The sequence below is a fragment of the Xiphophorus couchianus genome, chromosome 14 (assembly GCF_001444195.1).
Source record: "Xiphophorus couchianus chromosome 14, X_couchianus-1.0, whole genome shotgun sequence".
In the NCBI taxonomy this organism is placed as follows: Eukaryota; Metazoa; Chordata; class Actinopteri; order Cyprinodontiformes; family Poeciliidae; genus Xiphophorus; species Xiphophorus couchianus.
This window is the reverse complement of record NC_040241.1, coordinates 6218895-6240643: the sequence shown is the minus strand read 5'-3', so window position 1 is coordinate 6240643 and position 21749 is coordinate 6218895. Positions and strand designations below refer to the sequence as shown.

The 21749-nt window shown below is 38.6% G+C and overlaps 1 protein-coding gene across 1 annotated transcript; it reads left to right on the top strand.

Annotated features, from left to right (window-relative positions):
* Positions 1-4395: 4395 nt before the first annotated feature.
* LOC114157242 (solute carrier family 12 member 3-like) lies at positions 4396-21749 on the top strand. Its single transcript, XM_028038108.1, has 27 exons — positions 4396-4662; positions 5272-5428; positions 6199-6333; positions 6516-6591; positions 7069-7164; positions 8327-8466; positions 8717-8827; positions 8943-9054; positions 9399-9529; positions 9606-9690; positions 9940-10097; positions 10219-10326; positions 11177-11300; positions 11403-11504; positions 12847-13002; positions 13119-13218; positions 14154-14265; positions 14433-14567; positions 14826-14932; positions 15075-15157; positions 15259-15327; positions 16310-16432; positions 17434-17545; positions 17710-17796; positions 18056-18191; positions 18275-18342; positions 18453-21749. The coding sequence occupies exons 1-27, from the start codon at positions 4496-4498 to the stop codon at positions 18589-18591; spliced, it is 3129 nt and encodes a 1042-aa protein (XP_027893909.1). The 5' UTR covers positions 4396-4495; the 3' UTR covers positions 18592-21749.

Genomic DNA, 21749 nt, shown 5'->3' with positions numbered 1-21749 from the left:
CTTTCAATGTTAAGAATTAGTTATGACTGCAAAAATAGTGTTACGAAAATTGAAGAATTACAGGTTTTGTGACTCAAACTGAGTTTAAATAATTTCTAGCAGTCTTTAAGGACTGAAAAATAACATTTGTGAGAATTTGGTTTTCTGTGTGTCTATTTAGTTCCCGTGTTGTCTCGTCTGCCCCTGGTTGCTTTTAGCTGTGTCTCCTGTTTACCTGCTTCCCCGCCAGGCCCAACGGTATGGGTGAGCTTCGGAGAGTATTGCCTGCCCAGAGTAAGCAGTGCCCCTCCCGAACCCCTGAACCGGAAGCTGCCTGTTTCCACCCCAGAACGGCCAATTCTCCGTCATTCCTATGTTGATTTGATACTATAGGGGTTCCCGCACTTCCCATATCCGTGTCCCCGTCACTTTCAGCAGTTAAAACTGTTTAATCCATTAAATGTCGTAACCTGTTTCCCGAGCCGCCCTCAAACGCAACTTGAACTCTGAGATGCTTGCTGGATTTACACCGGTGCGGCAGCGAAGGAGACCTGCTGCTGCTGTGCAGAGCTGTGTATGTCCATTATAATCATGCCACAAACGCAGAACCCTGCTAAGTTTTCCCCCAAAGTAACCGACCAAGTTGAGCAATGCTGTCGGATGCAGGTATCGACAGATAAGTGATGCTCAGCTAATATTACAGCATCTTAAGCCTGTTAACAAGTAGCCCGCGGCTACCGAGCCGTTACCTACGTTCAGCTACGTGGACTCATTTTGCCCCCCAAATATTGTGTGATTTGGGGGGCAGCCACCAGGCTGAGGAACAGATTCTTCCCTTCAGCCCTCAAGACTCCTGAACTCAGGCTGCACCAAATACAGCTTCACCTGATAGATTATTTACACATGTAATGCCACATGCATATCTATACATTACTTATTGTTTATTTTTAAAACAATTTTGTGTAGTAAATTTCTTAATCTGGGACCTTTGTTGGAATTTTGTAACCACAAACGAGCAAGGCGGTATGACAATAACCAACCCTTGAATCCTTGGTCATGCATTTTAAAACTGCACCAACTGCGGCACTTTCAGAACTTCTGTTCTACTGTCAAACTAAGACTGCTCAACGTTTCTCTGTTTGCAGAAGCTTACTGATGAAATGCATGGAGTAGTGAAACTAAATGTGAGAGACACCAAATTTATCACAGTCAGATCACATATGAATATGCTGTTGATGTGTATTATAGTTCAGATACCCCACCCAATTTGTTTGTAATAATAAGTCCAGTTTTCATTGTAGTTTGTTCATTCTTTCAGAACTTAGTTTGTCTGTCTGTCTCCTGCCTTAATCAGCAGTACTGATATTTCCTAGATGTCATTGAATGCTACTGTTTACCTGTGTTCCTTGAACGTGCGTTTTTTGCTAGTCTGTGCACCGCTGCGCTCTGCTGAGGCGTGTTAGGCACCGAGAGAACGCGAGTTATTTGTGTCAACTGTCAACGTAAATAAAACCTTTTTTTTTTTTTTGCAAAGGCAACTGGGCCTGATCCCAGCAACATAAATAAACAGCAAAATACTGGTAGCTACAGACGCCGGTATTTTACTGGTTAGTTTCACCGCTGTATTTAACAGTGAATGATTTTTAAAATTTATTACCGTATTGAACATGTAAATTTACAATAACTTACTGGCAGCTAAATTCAACAATATTTTACCCCCTTTTTTTTTTACAGTAAATATACTGTATTTACCTTAACAGTTGTCTACTGTCAAAATAAAATATGGCACATTTACAGTAAAATACTGGCATCTGTAGCTGCCAGTATCTTACAGGATTATTTCTTAGTGTACTTGTTTGTTTTATTTATAGGTCAGGTATTCAAAAATCCCAACTAAGAAAGAAACTGCTACAGCACAAGCACAAGCACTACCAATGAAATGACTCCTTGTGTTACAATTTAACTCAGTAACATACTTCAAGAAGCCGATATGTTAAATATAGTTAGATAAGTAATGAGGACCTTCTTTATACACCGACTTAAAAATGGTCTACTTAGTACAGGAGAAGAACAGATTTCTGGTTTGTCAACAGAATATGAATTCAGTTTTTGTATCCACTGCTACTGCGTCCAAGCAAAGCTGACCTTTTCGATCTGCACCTGGATGTCTGCAGGGGCCCTTAGACTCCAATGGGTGGTTACGGAAAATGAAGTCACGCAGGCCTTGCAGTTGAGACTAGGACATGACAAATGTCTGCATAACTTAATGAGATAAAGCAATGAGGTAAAGAATGAACCTCAATTCCTTCTCAAAGATATAAAGTCTCCTATGGAAACCTTCTCATCACCATGTCAGTATTTCAAACCGTTTCAGCAAAGTCAGAGTTTCAAAACGTATAAAAAATGAAAACATATTCTGTTCTACCTTTTGCACCAAGAAGAACATAAAAGGTTGATATTTCAATTTTGGATCACCGAAGACGTACCTGACTTCTTCTTCTTCCAGCAGCGTGGGAGCAATGAGGGGCTTCAGCTGGAGCACAAAGGCTTTGTGTGCAAGTCGGTATTCAACGCCTGACAGCGAGTCTAATTATAGCAGGGCTATGGAGAACACACTGCAAAAAAAGTAAAAAATCTCCACCTGTTAATGGGCACTCAAAGTTATTGTAATGTTTTTTTTTTAGTTAGTTGGGCTTTTTTTTTTTTTTTTTTTACCAAAACCTCTTTGTTAAAGGACAATGTAGAACATTAGCTACAATCAAGCACCTATTTGTTTTTACTTCAGTGTAGCTGCAAAACGCATATCTTGGTTTCCTGTAACACCTACACCTGTAGCACATTGTTGAAACTATTAGCTAGTTTTTGAATAGAAATCGATCAGTGAGTTTTTGGCATCATTGGGATGGCATTTGGCTGATGTTCCTGAAATCAATTCTTGCTTGGACTAAAAAGGAATAGAGAGGCGTAGGGTAGGGGGCCCTGATCCTATTTTTACTATGGTCAGTGACAACGCAGAGGAGGATCTTCCTGTTTTTTATTGATGTAGAAAACACTACAAGCCCATGTATTGTCAACAGTTCTGGAAAATAAAAATAAATAAAGTTGAGTTGCGGTTTAACTTCCTATACGGACTCATTTTAAAAAGTGTTAAGTTTGAATTTCAAACTAGTTTTCAAAATTAAAAGTGAAGAACATCTCCAACAAAATACAATTGTTTTGAAAATTGTATTTGGAAAACAAAATAGATCTAAAATTGGGATTTTGTTGTGTAGCCTTGTTTTTGTGGCATTTGTACGTTGTAAAACAGCTCAGGTAAATGTAAAATTGCAGATAAAACAAATTTTGGGGGAAAAAAAAAAGTCAATTGATTTCACGTTGGGTAGCAACATAAGCAAGTCGTATTAATCTTTTAAAGCCACCATGGCAACTTAGCACCCGCTTGTTCTCCCTGTTTACTCCAATAACTTTACCGCTATAAACCAGCGGCTCACGCTCCCATAGTTTTGTGTCTAAGACTCACATTTCCAAACAAAATCTTCCAGAAACTAGAGGTGGAAAATTGGAAACCATTTGTGGCTCAACAAAAGCCATTATAAAATTGCATTTGCATATGTGTGACTGTGCGCGCGCATACCTTTCCATGTGCATGTGTGGGTGTTTTTTGAACACCCACACACCCTCACAGAATGGAATGAGTGTGACTATGTATGCGTGTGCGTGTGTGTGTCTGAGGGGGAGGGAAGTGCATGAAGTAAATGGGAGGGATGTAACCTGCCTCACCAAGGTATAAATTACAAGAGTTTTGCGGTGTGTTGATCTGGGATGTATGTTTGATCTGGGGACAGATCAAGCAGCTCTTTCATCAGCTACAGAACTACTTGTGAGTATAAGATTGTTTCTCTTTCTTTCCTTCTTTCAACTTTTTATTTGACATTAGACCGAATAACTCTTTTTCAGAGTCAACAATTGGAATATGGATTAATATTTGTTCTTTGCTTCTCATTTGGGAGAGACTTCAGATTTCATAATGTCTTAAACTGGAAGAATTTTTGCATGTGAAATTGTATTTGCCAGAATTTGTCATATTGTTATTACCAAGTATGGTGCGAGTGAAACATCACGTTGCTAGGGGAGTTCACACCAAAATAATATATCATGAAGCATATACAAATTTCACTTCTTTTGTGCACTTAGTCAATGTACAGTCAGAAAATGAAAACTACACTATGTGCAATATGGACTCTTCATATATGATGTCAAAAAGATTTAAAACAAAATAAAATATCAATATCTGTTCCATATTGTTTATTTTGTGGCATTACAAAATTCTATGTACATTCTTAGAAAATCAGCAAAATTTGCAGCGAACCTTTAAGGTGTTTTTTTACTCTCATTAATCATGATTTTGGTCAGAAAGTCTAGCATGCTGATAAAAATAAATAAAAAAGTTAATTTGTTAATTTAGTGAATTCTAGTCAAATGACTATCACTCCACAGGAAGAACAAGGACGCACTGATGAGGCAGTTTGCGTCCAAACGTAACGTACAGACCCAGGGTGTGCACTTCTCCACCAATGAGGAGGGACCTCCCAGGTACTCCTCACACCACTTTAATGGCAGCACCGTAAACGGAGGCAATGGGCTTCAAATCCCTCCCACCATCGTCGTCTCCGATGAGTCCAGGTTGGTGCCGTCATTAAGAGTTTTCTCACCATCTGACATAAAATCCAACCGGACTGTTATTGGTTGAGGTCTGGTGGGAAACATCGATGTTTTTGCTAAATACCACAGTAATTTGTGACAATGATATTATAATTATTCTCTTCAAAGTCAGAGGGCAATACAGACTATCAATCCCAGAATAAAAGTAAAATACCTTCTAAAGTGGATATCAGCCTGATCCTCTAACCCAGCCCAAAATTAGGGCCGGGTTGGGCTGAAATGATATGCTTGATGGTGAGTTTGGGTCAGAACCGGGCTTTGATAGAGTGTTAAGAATGAGAATGCCCAATATAAAGTTGTCTTAATCTACCGTTTATAGTTTACAGGAGCAGGTAGTTTACAATGTTAAAAAAAAAAAACTTGTGGACTTTTAACAGACTGTAACAAGCCCAGAGCTTTGCACCACTAATGCATATTTAGCCTTGCCCTGCGCCGCTCCCATCAGTCATGCATCCTAGAAGATTTGCTCTTCACTCACCCTGCACTTTCAACAAGCAGCAAAAATGGAGCTGGAAGATATCAAACAAAAGCTACAGTTTGATAAACATGCTTCTGCGTCTTGTCATGCAGTACAGCAGAGCGTCGCGGCTCCAGGGCAGATCTGCGCAGGTCCTCCGTCTACAGCACCATGGACCTGGTGCCTCAGCTGGATCATTACGCCAACTCTTTGCCACGCCAGATGATAAAGAGCAGGCCGTCTCTTGAAACCCTGCGCAAGACACCTGAGGTACGTTTGTCCTTTAGTTCATGCCTTTTGGCTAATTGTTATTAATGCGTTTCTCTGCTATGTGCACTCGATTTCTTTATAACATCAGTGGCAGCATATGGGAAAACATAAGGAGTGTAACTGATGACATTTAGCCCCTTTAAATGAAATGTGATAAATATGTATTAAAAATGTATTATTCAGACTGCAACAGTATTATGTAAAATGTACTTTTTTAAGCTTTACATCATATTGTAATCAAAATCATACTTATAGCGTTGCCTTGAGTCTCCCATGGCAACCATTCAGATGTCCAAAATGTCTGGGTGGACCTAGCTCCGCCTTCGAGGCGCAGCTCCTCCTTGGAGCTGAATTTTCCAAGCTTCCACCTCACAAAGCAGTCCTCTACGTGACTCCCCCACTCAGCTCCTTCAGACTAGCCAGAGGCAATTGATCACTTAAGCTCATTATAGGAGCTACAACTCAGTGCAACGCTGGTAAAAATGCTGTTAAAGGTTTAATAGAGGAGCCATGTTCTGATGACTTACTGAATTGTTGGAAAGAGAAGAACTTTCTTAAAGAGACAGAGGACAGATTTTAAGGTGTTAAATTTCTTTTAAGTCACATTTGATACACGGAGCATTTTTATAACAACTGAAGGTAACATTTTGTGCTATAAAATAATTTGATGTTCCTGTTAAACACCTAACATTGCCCCTTTAAACAAATTATTTGACCATTTAAGGCCATCAGATGGTTTAGTTTCACCAGTTCTTTCCGTTGCATCAAAGGTTGTGGAGATCGGAATGGACGGAGCGTCCGCCTCCGACTCAGGCAGCCTGCCGGGACCAGATATGGAAAACGAAGAGTCTGAAGGTGCTAAGGGCAAAACTCCAGTTAGATTTGGCTGGATAATCGGCGTCATGGTGAGATTTTGTTTTTCATACTGAATTTAATGCGGGTAACGGAAATGTTAAACATGCAACATTCATTAAAAAAAAATAATAATAAAAAAATCACATTTCTGAATTGGCAGCTAAACTATCAGCATACTCACCTGGTCACTGTACAAATGTCGACGGCTGTTTTCATTGGTCTTTGGTAACAGGTCCGCTGCATGCTGAATATTTGGGGGGTTATCTTGTTCTTGCGTCTGTCATGGATCACGTCTCAGGCAGGCGTTGGTGAGTCAGACCCTTTGGGTTTTTGGAACTAAGTTTATTTGATGTTCTAGCACGCACCACACTGAATTTCTTTCTTCTTATCTTGAGAAAATATTGATTTTTATTTTTATTTTTTTTATTTTACCACTGATATTACTGGAACTCTCCATGTTATCACAGGTAAATGAATCTGGACGTTTCTCCAAAATCTTTCATTGTTGTATTTGAAAATGTAAGAGTTAAAACAAATGTAGGGCAGAAAACCCAAACACAATGTGGTAAAATGGTGCTTTTTAAAACTGTGAATGAATTGTGTTTGTAATGATTTGCATACTTGATTTGACGTAAACGTCTTGGAAAGGAAAGAAAGAAAAGAAAAAAATATCAAAACAGCAACGGATTTGCTAAGTTATTTTCTGAACATGTTCAAGAAGAAAATAAAATACAGAAATGAGTTATAATTATGACTAACAAATATATATATTCCTCCGATGACAGTGTTGACTTGTGTAATTATCCTGATGTCTGTGGTGGTGACCTCTATTACTGCGCTGTCCATCTCTGCTATTGCCACCAATGGGAGGGTGAAATCAGGTGAGTCCATCCAAAGTAATAAAATGTAAAAATGTATTTGCATTATTGTAAATTAAAAATGATGGGAAATATGTAGCTTGGGTCATCAGTACAAACAAATTATACATCACTTTATTGCCTGACATTAGTGGACACTTGAAATTTTTGTAATCAGCAGAGAAACATGATGGGAACAATGACATGATACACAAAATGTATCTGTGTAAATAGAGAAAACAAAGACACTTTTATTAATTAATGAAATTTGTTCTACAATAAAGCAATGAAAGACAAAAATGCTTAAGAATTGCCTTGCAAAGATCCTTTCTCCGTTTTATTCTAACAACTTGCTTTTACTGTTAATGAAAGATAAGACAAAGACAAAAATACTCATTTTCGTGTGTAAGTTGATATAAATTGGCAATGGCTGCGTTTCCACTGACCTGAAATTAGAGCAAATTCCGAAAATAGATTTCCCCAATGTAAACACTAATTAAAAAAAAACAAAAAAACAACACTTTTTACATAAAGAAATTTTTTGCACTGTGCTGAGGCGTATGTTGTTTAACGACTTATCGCATGACCAAACCTATTCATGTGATTTTAACTGTATTTCATATTTAATAGAAACATTCAACATTAGTGGAATATCAACAAAGTTTTGCTCACATTTGTTGTGGGATTTAGAAATTAGTGCAGGAGGTGCATTTAAAAATCTGCCAGCAGTTCCATTGTTCCTACAAGGTGCCTTTTCTTTCCACTTGAGCCCCCGACCCCAAAACATCTGTTCACGCCGCTGGTGCTTGGACACAGCCAGAGCTATGATAGAATGGCCTGAATCAATCAAACATGTCCATGTGTTAATATGGTCAAGTGTCAAGTGATGTTCAAAAGTAGAATCCATGGCTAAACATTCTGATAAAACATGGACAAGACAGATTTTTGTTACCAGAAAAAAAAAATCTAATCTTTAACTTTCTTCTCAGTTCACAGTTCTACACTATTTTGTGTGTTTCAATCACAAACTAAAACACATTAAAAACTAAGTTGATAGGATATGAACAATTTGAGAGGCAAAGCAAATCTTATTGCTGTAATCCGTGTTTTATTATTAGAGTATTCTTTTGTTACCCTTTCATAAAAATAGTCCTTTTTGTGTGTGTGTGTGTAAAACATTTTGCAGGCGGTGCGTATTTCATGATCTCCCGTACGCTGGGTCCTGAAATCGGAGGACCGATTGGAATGGTGTTCTCCTTTGCAAACGCGCTGGCCTGTGCGCTGAACACTGTTGGTTTTGCAGAAGTGGTTCGTGATTTGATGCATGTAGGTGGATCCGTTTCATCTCATCTTGTTTTATTCAAAGAGAGAAACAAAATCATACTGATAAGTTTAGTGAGTATGTTTTAAGGTGATTTTAGTGTATGGCAAAAAAAATGTCTGTGAAGTTTTTCATGCATATATTTTGTAAAAATGATTTAAACACATACAAGTAAGTATTTCCATAAATGTTTTCATCATATTATGCCTTTCATATTAAAACCCAATGTGTTGCATAGCATGTCACTCATTTTAGGAATTTGGTGTCGTCATGGTGGATTCAGTCTATGACGTCCGCATTGTGGGCGTAATCACAGTCACGATTCTTCTTATGATTTCTCTGGCTGGAATGGAGTGGGAGTCCAAGGTGAGCTTATCCGTGAGAAATTTTGTGCTAAAAAGCAACACTGTTTTGCTTAGTTCATGAAATGGTCTTTGACTTAATCATTGTTTTTAAATAACTTGTTTTGTGTTGCTTTCAGGCCCAGATTTTGTTCTTCTTAGTGCTTTTGGTGTCCTTCGCAAACTACTTTGTTGGCACCGTAATCCCTCCAAACGTTGATAAGCAGGCTATCGGCATCTTCGGATACCGAGGTAAAGAACTCTTCTCTGGGCGTGCCGTGGTGGCGTAGTGGTTAGCGCGACCCATATTTGGAGGCCTTGAGTCCTCGACGCGGCCGTCGTGGGTTCGACTCCTGGACCCGACGATATTTGCCGCATGTCTTCCCCCCTCTCCTTCCCAGTTTCCTGTCAGCCTACTGTCGTATAAGGGACACTAGAGCCCACAAAAAAAGACCCCCTCCATCCATCCATTTTCTGTTCACCCTTGGAGGGGTAAAAAAAAAAAAAAAAAAACCTCTTCTCTTTCCCACCAAACACTTCATTCGACGACGCAATTGGAAACGCAGCTGCTGACTCTTTGTTAACGCTCTCTACAGGCGATATTTTTGTCGAGAACCTCTCATCAGACTGGCGAGGTCCTCAAGGCAGTTTTTTCCAGATGTTCGCCATTTTCTTTCCTGCTGCCATTGGCATTATGTCCGGGGCCAACATCTCTGGAGATCTAAAGGTTTGAATCTCATTAAGGATGAAGAAAAGACATTGAGCAACAAGGAGCAAGGTGATGATCATCTTTCTGTTCGCAGGACCCTACAATAGCTATCCCAAAGGGTACATTGATGGCTATTTTTTGGACAACAATCAGCTACCTGGGGATAACAGTAACTGTCGGTGGGTTACTTTTATCACATTCCTACCTTCGCCTTGTCTAATTATTGATTGGCTCAGTATATCTTTGAGCTTGCTGAAGTTAGTGTTTGCCAATACTGACTGTCATTAAAATGGTTGAACAATATGAAAATGCAAGAGGTAATTTTCCGGTTTAGCGCCCATGTAGTAAAGAAATGGTAGTTTTCCCAAAAAAGTGATAAGAAATACCAGAAAGCTCAGCTCAGACTTGGAGTATTTATTTTTTTCCAGGGTCATGTGTAGTGCGGGATGCCTCTGGGAATAAAAGTCACATCCTGACGGGAAACAACACGGACGGTTGCGTGGGACTGGCGTGTGACTTGGGTTGGAACTTCACAGACTGTAGCCAGTCGCAGACCTGTCAATATGGACTCGCCAACAGCGTCAAGGTATCAATAAACTTATTGTTGGGCTCAGATAGTCTCGACTGTTTCACTTAAGTGTCATTTACAATCTTTGAGGGTGGCTGTACAAAATGATCTGTTGATTTTACTCAAATATTCCAAACAGGTTCTGGGGCAAGTCTCCGGTTTCTACTACCTCATCACTGCAGGTGTCTTTGCTGCCAGTTTATCTTCCGCCCTGGGTTTTCTTGTCTCTGCACCCAAAATCTTTCAGGTGAGACAACATCCTGCTATAAAAGTATTGACTTATAACACTAAATTATGAGGGGCCATTTAAGATAAAAACTATGTTTAGTCTCTCACACACACTACTAAAGAGTCATACACACACAAAATACTAAAATTGCGCATAGACACTATTAAAATATCACACACGCATACAATTTTTCTCTCACACTCATACATGAAAGACTAAGACTGCATATATAAACTAATAAAATATTGCACATGCATGTATTGTTTTTTCTTTCTCGTACACACAAGATTAAAATTGCACATATACACTTCTAAAATATCACACACAAAGCATACAGACATACTATTCTGAATAATAGGACGAAAATGTTGTGTGTGTGTGTGTGTGTGTGAGAACTAACACTAGGCTGAATGAATGAATGAATGAATGGGGATGAGATTCGTAATTGTCTGTGTGAGAGACTCATTTTTTGAATGTGTGAGAGTTGTCACGGAAGAGGCGGGGCATAATTTGGAGATCAGATTGCGTTGATACCACAGTGAAGTTACCTTCAACTTGGATATTGGTGCTCCATGGAGCAAGCGCCGTTTAGCTCAAGGTTGATCTGATTTATGAACGCCAATTTCGGGCAGCTGTTCTCTACCGCTCCCTTCTCAAGGTCTCGGAGGTTCACTTAGGGCTCTAACGCTGCGTACTCCGGCTCTAACTATTTTAATAGTGTATATGCGCAATTTTAGTATTTTGTGTGTGTGTATGAGTCTTTAGTAGTGTGTGAGAGACAAAACCTAGTTTTTGTCCTAAACGGGATCTTATACTAAATTGTGTGTAATCATTGGAAAAAAAATTATTTCCTCTCTTTGTTTTCCAGTGTCTGTGCAAGGACCAAATATACCCGTACATCATTTTCTTTGCGAAAGGTTATGGGAAAAACAACGAGCCACTTCGAGCTTATATTCTCTGCTACCTTATTGCTATAGCCTTCATCCTTATTGGTGTGTGAGATGTGATATTTTTGCAAATGATTATTCATATTTTACACAGGTTAACGATGTAAATTTACATTTTCTCTTTTTGCCCCCCATGTGGCAATACAGCGGAGCTTAACACCATCGCTCCCCTCATCTCTAATTTCTTCCTTTGCTCCTATTGCCTGATTAACTTCAGTTGTTTTCATGCATCCATCACTAATTCCCCTGGTAAGTCACTTAACTTTTTTAAAAAAATTTAAATTAATCTGTTTGCAGGTAATATCATAGTCTAAAATTTTTTATTAAATAATTGCTGTTGCTAATGTCTGAAATTAGCCCTACCTTGACATAGTAGGGCAAATAACAGATACCCATAATGTATAGGTTAAGGATAATTCCACGTCCCAAGAGCCAGCTTCCGCAACCGAGGATCGGACCGCCAGGGTCCCCTCCCTTGGCTGCTACCCATCACACAATGCACCCGACCCCTTTGGCCCCTCTTACGGGTGTTGGGCCCATGGGAGTGGGGGCCCATGTTTCCTTCTCGGGCTAAGCCCGGCCGGGCTCCATGGGAAAAAGCCCGGCCACCAGACGCTCGCCGTCGTGCCCCCCCTCCAGGCCTGGCTCCAGAGTGGGGCCCCGGTGACCCGCGTCCAGGCGAGGGAACGCCAAGTCCAATGTATTTAATCATCATTGGGGTCTTCAGGCTGCGCTTTGTCTGGTCCCTCGCATAGGACCTGTCTGCCTTTGGTGACCCTACCAGGGGCATAAAGCCCAAGACAGCAAAGCTGCTAGGATCATTGGGGCACTCAAACCCCTCCACCACGATAAGGTGGCAGCCCAAGGAGAGGTCAACATATTTTAACTCAAGTAAATGTAAAAAGTAGCTGTCTAAGAAATTACTCACATAAGAGTAAAAAAGTATTTCACAAAAAGTCTTCTCAAGAACTGAGTGACTAAAAAATTACATAAGATCGACCAAAATATAAGGTTAAGTGGAAATGTTGGTATCTTAAAGACAAAAATAACAAGAATTCATATAAGTAACAAAAAATAAAGTCAGGCAAAAGAAATTAGTTCCAAATCAGTTTCTTTCAATAGAAAACTTATGAAATTTTAACAAAAACTGCAGGTGTGTGTCTGGTGAATTTATGGTTAAAACATGTTTGTTTTTCATGCAGTGGGAAGAAATTCCAGAAATTTTAATCAAGAGTAGAAATACTTCATAATAAAATAAGTCAAGTAAAAGTTAGCATAGTAAAAATACACCTAAAAGTACTTTTTAAAAAAAGTTATTCAAGTGAAAGTAACTAGTTACTACCCAACTCTGCAGGTAACTACCTAAAGTTCTGCCTCTTTATACTCCGTATGAGTCAGCTGGTTTAGCATCTCAGTTCACATAGCAGATTGGACAAACATGATCTTCAACCCTTCTCAGAGAGAAATATCAAAAAGTATCAAAATATCAAAAAGGTCTAAAATGACGAGATGGTCATTTTAGACAAACTTTTAGCCCCACATTTAAGGCAGATAACGCGGGAAAACACGTCTTATTTGTCGACTCTTTCAGGCTGGAGACCGTCCTTCCACTACTACAGCAAATGGACGGCTCTGTTTGGAGCGGTCATATGTGTGGTGCTGATGTTCCTGTTCACCTGGTGGGCCGCTCTAGTCACCTGGTGCATCATCATCTTCCTCTTCGGATACGTCAACTACAACAAACCGAGTGGGTGCAGCTCGTTGAACCTGAGCTCAGTTCAGCTGAGTGACGTTGAATTGGAAGCGAGCAGAAAACGTTTTGCTGCATTTGCTCTTGCTAAGCCACCGTTTCCCTTTCCACAGAGATAAACTGGGGTTCATCGATCCAGGCAGGCACATACAACATCGCTTTGTCTTCCTCTGTCTCTCTGACCGGAGTGGAGGATCATGTGAAGAATTTCAGGTGAGTAGATTATCGTCGATTTTCAATATATTTTCATTAACCCAATAATCCTTCCTTTGTTCATTCATTTTAAAAAATGTTCTTACTCATCCAATTCCTGGATATTTTTGCTTATTTTAATTGTACGCGGTTCTTTTAAAGTCCTGTGAGTAAATATATTTGCCCAATTATCCATAACAACTGGACTTTTCAATATCTAGCAAGTTATTTTTGCAATTTACCGTTGATTAAAAGAACGCCCCTCAGAATAATTTCATTCGATGCTATACTAGAGACAGCGTAAAGTGTGGCAGAATTACAGTAAATGTGACTGGATCGTTGCCGACACGTTCTGTCTGAAGGCTTTAACCAATGAACCAATTTTAAATTATATCTTTCTGCATTGCCTGGCACATGGCAAAACTCATTTAATCCAAATTTTGTCAATTCGTATAGCAAAAAAGCTAAACAGGGAATCTGTTAATGGAACAAAATCATCTAGTTTTAATAGAATACCGTTTTAAATGTTTGAAATTCAGGAAAACATGGAACATTTTTCAAGTTATTTTGCTTTTTTTCCTGATGTGGAAAACAGCTTAAGTTTATTCTCAGCAACAACGAGAAATTATTTTATTTTGTGTGCGTTTTCTTTTTTGGGGTGGGAACCTTAATGTATAGAGTTTAGTAAATGGGTGCAACATGTCTGCTTTTTAGTAGAAATCCCATTTTATATGATATTAACATAAAAACTAAAGGAGTGGCTATAAAAAAAAGACAAAACATTCAATATGAAGATGGTCAAATGGCCCAATAAAGTCCACACTTTATTAAATCCCCTCTTAGCTCCTTGGACTTGAAACGTAAAGAAATTAAATTGATTTGAAACTTTTGCCCGGCGTTCTGTCCAAAGCATTTACCAATTCCCATTTTTTTTGCTTTCTCCCGTCTTGTTCCAGGCCTCAGTGTCTCGTCCTGACTGGTCCTCCAAACCAGCGGCCCGCACTGGTGGACTTTGTCTGCACCTTCACGAAGCACATCTGCCTCATGATCTGTGGTGATATTATACTGGTAGCAGCTTTTGGTCATATATACTAAGAATCCCCTTAAAAAAAACGAGCATTAAGCTACACTTTATCAACACTGTAACCGTTGAGCTGTATTTCTGGTTGCCATTCAGTCCCATTTTCCTTCACTGAATCTTCCTATCAATTCATTTCATTTTTTGCCCTTTCTAGGAGCAGGACAGGATGACGCGGCCTGAGGACGCCACAGACTGCCTGGTTAAGTGGCTGAACAAGAGGAAGGTGCGGTCGTTCTACACTTCTCTCATGGCTGACAACTTAAGGGCTGGAGCTAAGCAGCTGCTACAGGTAAGAAAAATGATTTATTTTATTCATTTCCCAATATGTTTACCGAAGGAATCCAAGAATACCAAAGATAAACATCGGAGTAACTAATTCAAACTTAATAGGACTCTGGAAGAGTGGAAAACGTACAAATCTCTACAAATTTATTTTGGAGTGTGTGTTGCAGTGAGTGTGGGAGATATCCAGAAATAAAATGAAGTGCTACAACAATATTTAATCAAAATCTCATCATATTAACTGTTCATCTTCAATCTTTTCAAGGCGTCCGGTCTGGGTAAACTGAAACCCAACACTCTGGTTCTGGGCTTCAAGACGAACTGGAGGGACAGCGCTCCGGAAAGCATCGAGGATTACATCACCATCATTCAGTAAGATTGGGATTTTTTTTTCCAACTGGGTCAAAATATGTCATTTCTGAACTAACAGCAGTAAAATAAATGGTAAAAACGGGCTGCGGTATGTGATTTAAAAGAGAATTTCAGATTTTCTAATTATGTTTTTTTTTTATAGTGATACGTTTGACTCTAACTACGGTTTGTGCATCTTGAGGATGATGGATGGACTGGATATCTCTGATGATTTAGAATTTGAAGGTTTTTTGGTTTTTTTTACTCAACATTTTACTTTTGGACTTCACCACATAAAGTGTTAATTAAACTAACATGGATCTGACCATATTGTTTGAACCCCACAGTCAACCAGGGCTTTGAGGCCGATGAAAATGTGGACAATCCGGACCAGCAAACCAACGAGGAGGAAACGGGTGAGGTGGCACGTTAGCCAAAATATAAAATTCTGTTGCTCTGAACTTTTCTACTGGAATAAACATGGTGGCAAAATGAAACGAAATGCAAAGTAACACAAGAAACAACTGTGAAGATGCTGAGAATCCCATATGATTACAAGTCATTGTTTTTGGAGAACATTTTCTGCCTCCTTTGTTTACGGTAAAGAAATCATAGCTCTTGCTGCCATAGCATGTTTTTCTGTTCCACTTTCACTTAAACTAAAAGTTACTCCACTTGCAAGTTACTGACTTTTGTGTAAACACATACCACAGCTAGGTACCATAAATATTGACTCTCATACTCTCTGTTTCAATATTTGTTGCGTGTTAAAAATCAAAATGTCTTCATGATTCTTAACTTCTCTTCACAAAGTTGCGACTCGCGTTGCATGTTCACATTATTGGCAAAGGTCAAAGTTTTTCAGGCATTTGCAGTAAACCAATAACACAACCATTAACTTTGTTCACAAACATGGATTTCAAGGATTTTTATCTGACTTTAACACCAAGTTAAGTGAATTTAGGTTCCGTTTTGGTAGTTTTTGCGATGTTTCTCGGGATCCACGACATATCAGTACAAACATCGTTATTGGTTGATATCTGTCCTATTTTAACGTATCGGTACCTGCCAAATAAAATGGACTGATTTTAACAGCCAATATTTATTTCTGTCTTGCTGCTGCTTGTCTCTGGAGGGGAAGTGGAATGTAGCGTTTGTATGGTCATGTGATACCGATGCAGCGCGGGGTTTTGCCATTTTCAGTAGCTGCGTTTCCATTACAAATGTGCGCAAAACATTGTTGATATTCTGCTAATATTTTTTTTTAAAAAAACGCAGTTTCAGGTGTTTCCATAAATTAAGAAACACAAAATCGTACATGAATAAATTTGCTCACACGATAAGCCATTTAAAAAAAACGTGTTAGTACCTGTAGGATTGTTTTTCTTTCCTCTAAAGCTTTTCCTCGTCTTGCAGCTGATGACATGTCTGACGAAGGCAGCAGGGATCAGATAAACACAGTGTTTCAAAACAACCAGGGAAAGAAAACCATTGACGTCTACTGGATAGCAGACGATGGAGGTGAGTAATACGGGCGAACGTCGGATTTAAAAATAATTTATTCTTAGATATTTAGATAAAGATTTATACACAATATCTATATCTCTTTGCTATAACCCCTTATAGTCCATACATACATAGTCTTGTACATCTGTAAATAAATATTTATATCTCATAGAGCACTTCTGGATAGATGCAAACTACATCTCGTTGCTTGTACTTGTGACAGTGCAATGACAATAAAGTTCAATTCTATTCTATTCTATTCTATTCTAAAGACAAAAGAGAGTTAGTTTCTTTTTACTCGCGAGAAAAACATGAAACGGCTGCAAACATTTCCAGACGTGATCAGGCTAGTAAGAATAGTAGCAGTGGGGGTCTTCTAAAGGCAAAAACATCTAACCAAAAAGATCTAGAAAGTCTGACTTACATTTGCCAAAAAATGCATATTGAAGATATTTGGGGAATTATGTAAACTGATTGGACAAAAATGTTACTTTTTGTAAGGTGTGTCACATCACAACACAGCATTTCAGAAAAAGAAAAACATATCCACTAAAAAGCATAGTGATGCTGGGAGAGTGCTTTTTAAACCTTCCTACAGTTGGACCAAGACTGTGCTGTTGCTTAAAAAATTTAACATGCATTTCGTTTCCCTACTTAAAATTTAAAGGAATGATTTTTTAAAAATGATTCTTATTACCTAATAAGTTTTCAGATTCTTGTGATATAGAAATCTTTGTAGATGTTAAAGGAACAGAATGTAATTTTGAATAAAAAATATTGACTGTATGAACACCTCTGCCTCCAAGTGAAGCTGTGAGAGGTGTCTTAAACATAAGGGTTTACTTGTAAAAATTGTAGCTTTTATGACCAAATACTTAAATTTTTTAGTAATAATCTGTTACTGTGCTAATCACTTTATCCTAAAACCAGGTTTTAAGAAAAATGTGTCCCCGTCACTTCTATTCAGATCAGCGGTACAAACTGCCACCATTTATAATCACTTTGTCTGTTTTAAGGTCTGACTCTACTGGTGCCCTACCTGATCACCAGGAGGAAATGCTGGCGCCGATGCAAGATCCGAGTTTTCACCGTCGGCGCCGAACAAAACATGGAGAAGGGTCGCGATGAGTAGGTTTTCCAAGAAAGATTTAGACTCCGAAGAGAAAAGACATGTTTTGCTATTTATCCCTTTGTTGAAATCAAGTTGTTTGAGCACTTCGATACACAGTTTTATTGATTAGAGTGCAATGCTGTGTAATGCAGTGAATATGATGTTATCTTATATATTTTAGGATGATAGCTCTGCTGAATAGGTTTCGTTTGGACATTAGTGATGTTATAGTCATGACAGACATTGAGAAACGCCCTCATCCAAAGAGGTAAGAAAAATTTAATGATGCATCTTTTTTATGTTTATGAAGCACAAAAAAGTGAAATGTACTTTTAATAAATAATCTACAGAACTGGTACTTTAACTGTTGGTTTAAAATGTTGAGAAAATCCATTTGTCTCAGATACCAACATAACGGTGTTCCAATAAGACTCACTCACTTTCACAGGTTTCCATCTGTATGTGTTCACTTTCAGGCAGTGTGTTTGTTCTTCACAGGAAAATTGAACTCTGCTTTCTCTTTTCAGCATGAGCAGGTTTGTGGACAGCGTCGCCCCCTTCAGGCTGCATGATGAGCAGCAGGAAGGCGTCTCTGTGGAGGAGCTGAGACAAAGCACTCCCTGGAAGATATCTGACAAACAATTTGAGGCCTTTAAGCTGAAGGTGAGCGTTTTTAGCAAATATTTGAGGCAAAAATATGTCGTAGTACAATAAAAAATAACTAACGTTTTGTTTACCTTTTACAGTCTGAGAGAAAGGTGAGGCTGAATGAAATCATTCGGAAGAATTCGAAACACACCGCTCTTGTTCTAGTGTGAGTGCAGATTATAAACACCTGAAAATGTTTGGATGAAGAAAGCATTCACAGCGAACTGATGTAATTGTATATTTATCGACTCATTTATTTGTGTATCTAACTCGCAGGAGCCTTCCAGTTCCTCAAAGCGATTGCCCCAGCGCTTTGTATATGGCCTGGCTGGACACTCTGACGTGTGGCCTTCACTGTCCTGCCGTGTTGATACGAGGAAACCAACAGAACGTCCTCACGTTGTACTGCCAGTAAAACTAGCGATGCACCAATCCACTTTCTTTCGCTTACGATATCGATAACCAAACACAAGGCGCTCACCATGACTGTTCTCACCCTCTCTCCCACTGCATGAAGCCAGGTAGCACAAAGCTGTAATGTCTACCATCATGGCAGACATTACAGCTGCCACTTTGAACGAACACAATCAAAGAGCAATGCGCATGCTCTGCATGCTCTTTCGTTCTTGTGTTTCATTTATTTGCTAATTAAATAAATATCAATGTATATAATTAAATAAAATAATGATAGCTACTGCAGTGTACGCAGAGCATTACAAGAATAAAGAACGTGTCTCAGGGAGACTCCAGTCCTATCTTGTTAGTAAAGAGAAGTTCAGAAGATTCAGATTGTTCGTGAATGTCACATCACTATATTGCAGACTTTTGGATACAGTGTTGTCCTATATATGCGACACATTAGTAGACACCTCTGCACAATAATTCAGCTCAGTGAGTGACTTTTTTTCATCACAAATGCTTATGTGTATCTTACAGCTAGCTTTGCTGACATTACGTCAACGGAGTTTACCTTTCTTTGAGCTTCTTTTCTAAGTGACGAAAAAAGTTAGACGTAGTCCCCGCCGCCTGTGAAGGCGAAGCGCTGCTGATTTAGCTGTTGCCATCGGATTTCTTCTGATTTATGCAGCGCAATTCTATTACTGACGATTAGACAGACATCTTCTGCCGCTCAAAGAAAACCACTGCGCATGTCTCGGAGCGCCGCGTGCGAGTGAAAGGTGGGGAGGGGGGTAACAGAAACACGTAATTGGTAAGTCACGTTATTGCTTGGATTTTAATCGGTGCGTTTTGCATCCGGTGAAAACAAACACGTTAACAAATAAACTGGACAGTATGCTGTAAGTTTAGTGATATTTCCACAGTTGCGGTCTTGACTGGTCTTGAAATAAAATCCCGAGTCCTCAGCGCCCGAGACCAAATACGGTTGAGTCCGAGACGAGACCTTCTAAAAACGGTCTCGAGACCAGTACTACAACACTGACGTATAGATATGCAGTAACTTTATGTAGTGAATTTATTTTTCTTCTTGTGGCTCTTAATTTAGATTTCTGTTCAACCAATAGTTGAGTTTCTTGGTTCTTAAAGAGGAAGAGATGAGAATCAGACTCAAAAATACACAAGAGTGTTTTATAGGATCCTGTTAGCCACACAATCTAGACTTAAAATGTAAAAACAAACATCCTGAAGAAGCTTGAAAAGAAGTATCAAAGAACATTAGTCAAAAAAACCCCCAACATATATGCACAGAAATGTTTGGGTCATAAATGAAATTAATCAATGCCTACTCCATACAAGAGTTTGCTGACAATTTTTGTCCCGATTTTAAGGAAGCTTTGATTATCTTGGTGCTCTTGAGATAAACTTGAAATTTATTCCTGCTGTCTTTTCTTGAGCCAATACTGTGCAGCCCAGTTATACCGCTCTAAAGTAGGTAAGGGCCCCTGAGTTTATTAAACCCGTTAACTTACAAATAATAACTCTAATACACTCTCGTGTTTAAACATATGTTAAGTTTCACTCACCTTAGAGTAATACTTTTGAACATATAGTAGTACTTTTGAACATATATTAAACACAATAATAAATTCACAAAAATGCTAAAAGTTTCTGCCTTTTGGTTTCACAAAACCTATATAAGTTAATGTGGGCCCACACTAACTTACAGTGTGTATATTTGATTGTCAATATACTAAGCTGGCAATAACTAACTAAAATATAGTCGCCCCCCCCCAAAAAAAACCCCGTTGCAGGCCTGATGTGATGATGAAGAGTGGAACTTGGTACCTTACTCCCAAGGGAAAATCTTGAACCTTCTTGGAATTTCACTTGTCCTTAGTCCCAGTTGGCAAGATGTCTTCAGCTCTTCAGTCCCTTGGTCCACAGGATTCAGGAAACAGCAGGAAAGTCCAACGCAGACACAAAAACTCTCAGTGTAAGCTCATCTCTCTGCTCTAAGCTCAACTCTGGACGCTCCCACGACGGAAATCTTAGCTACATCTTCTGTTAGCCGAGTTAGCTCACAGTACTCAATGTCGATTCACTGTGCTAATGAATGCTAATGCGTTAGCGCGCATTACATCTGACTTTCCACCTACTGTACAGTGAATTCCAGTCTGAAATTATCCCAGTAGCTGCAAACAAGAGTGTAGAGTCTATATCTATTAACAGACTGTCGAGTTGAAAGCCTAAATATCTGCAAAAACACTCGTTTCTTAATAACTCCGTCACGTTTTTTCAGCGCGGTTCATCTCTTTCCTTTCTCATTTCTATATACTGAACGTTATTTCCTGTCTCTCCACTCTACTCTCCTATCGCTTCCTGGCCCTCAGCCAACCACGGACCAGTAAAGTTGCTTTGTTCTACCTCACTTCCTCTTACAAACATTAGCCCTTCAAAATAAAATATGATGAAGATTACTTTTCTATAAAATGGTTTTAAGTACATTTTTCAAAATTCTTTTAACTTATTATACCATATTACTTAAAGTACCTGTAAGTAAGAAAATTTGTTAACACTTATTTATAACAATTTAAACATATTTAAGCTAACATGTTTAACACATTCTGAATTATTGTTCTTTCTATGAACTTAACTCAATACAAAATACCTTTATTTTTTTTTACTGGGTTACAACTGTAGCAAGTGTTCCTTGAGAGACAGGAAGGTTATTATCATTATAAAAACTTAAATATATTGTATATTGAGGGAATTTCCCTTACATTATCTTTAAATGCCACATAATGTGACTTGATGACTTCTGGAGTAAAATGGTTTGACAAAATCAACCATTTTCTTTTTGTTTGTCAATATTTTTTATGTGAACTCTTATCGATTGAGCACATACTTTATGTTGCTGTAGCAATATGTAAATGTTCATACTGCAAGTACGGTCATGGGTTGTGTCTAACTCATATATGATATACACTTTTTGATGATGTGAAAGCTCTGCTAAGGGAACAAAAATTATTATTCAAGCAATAGAAAATGTCATACAGTTAATTCAGCAGTTAATGGCTTTATGTGTTTTTTCTGTTTCTAATTGTATAACAATGCACTAGTACTTGTACATGTATATTTTGGCTGTGTAAATTTTTGTAAAATATTAAATAAAGA

Bases quoted from the DNA above. Each gene is read 5' to 3' on its own strand.
- LOC114157242 (XM_028038108.1), top strand. From the start codon at position 4,496: ATGAGGCAGTTTGCGTCCAAACGTAACGTACAGACCCAGGGTGTGCAC. The intron at 14,266-14,432 runs GTAGCAGCTTTT...TGCCCTTTCTAG, and splicing joins TCTGTGGTGATATTATACTG to GAGCAGGACAGGATGACGCG. The intron at 14,933-15,074 runs GTAAGATTGGGA...TTTTTTTTATAG, and splicing joins GATTACATCACCATCATTCA to TGATACGTTTGACTCTAACT.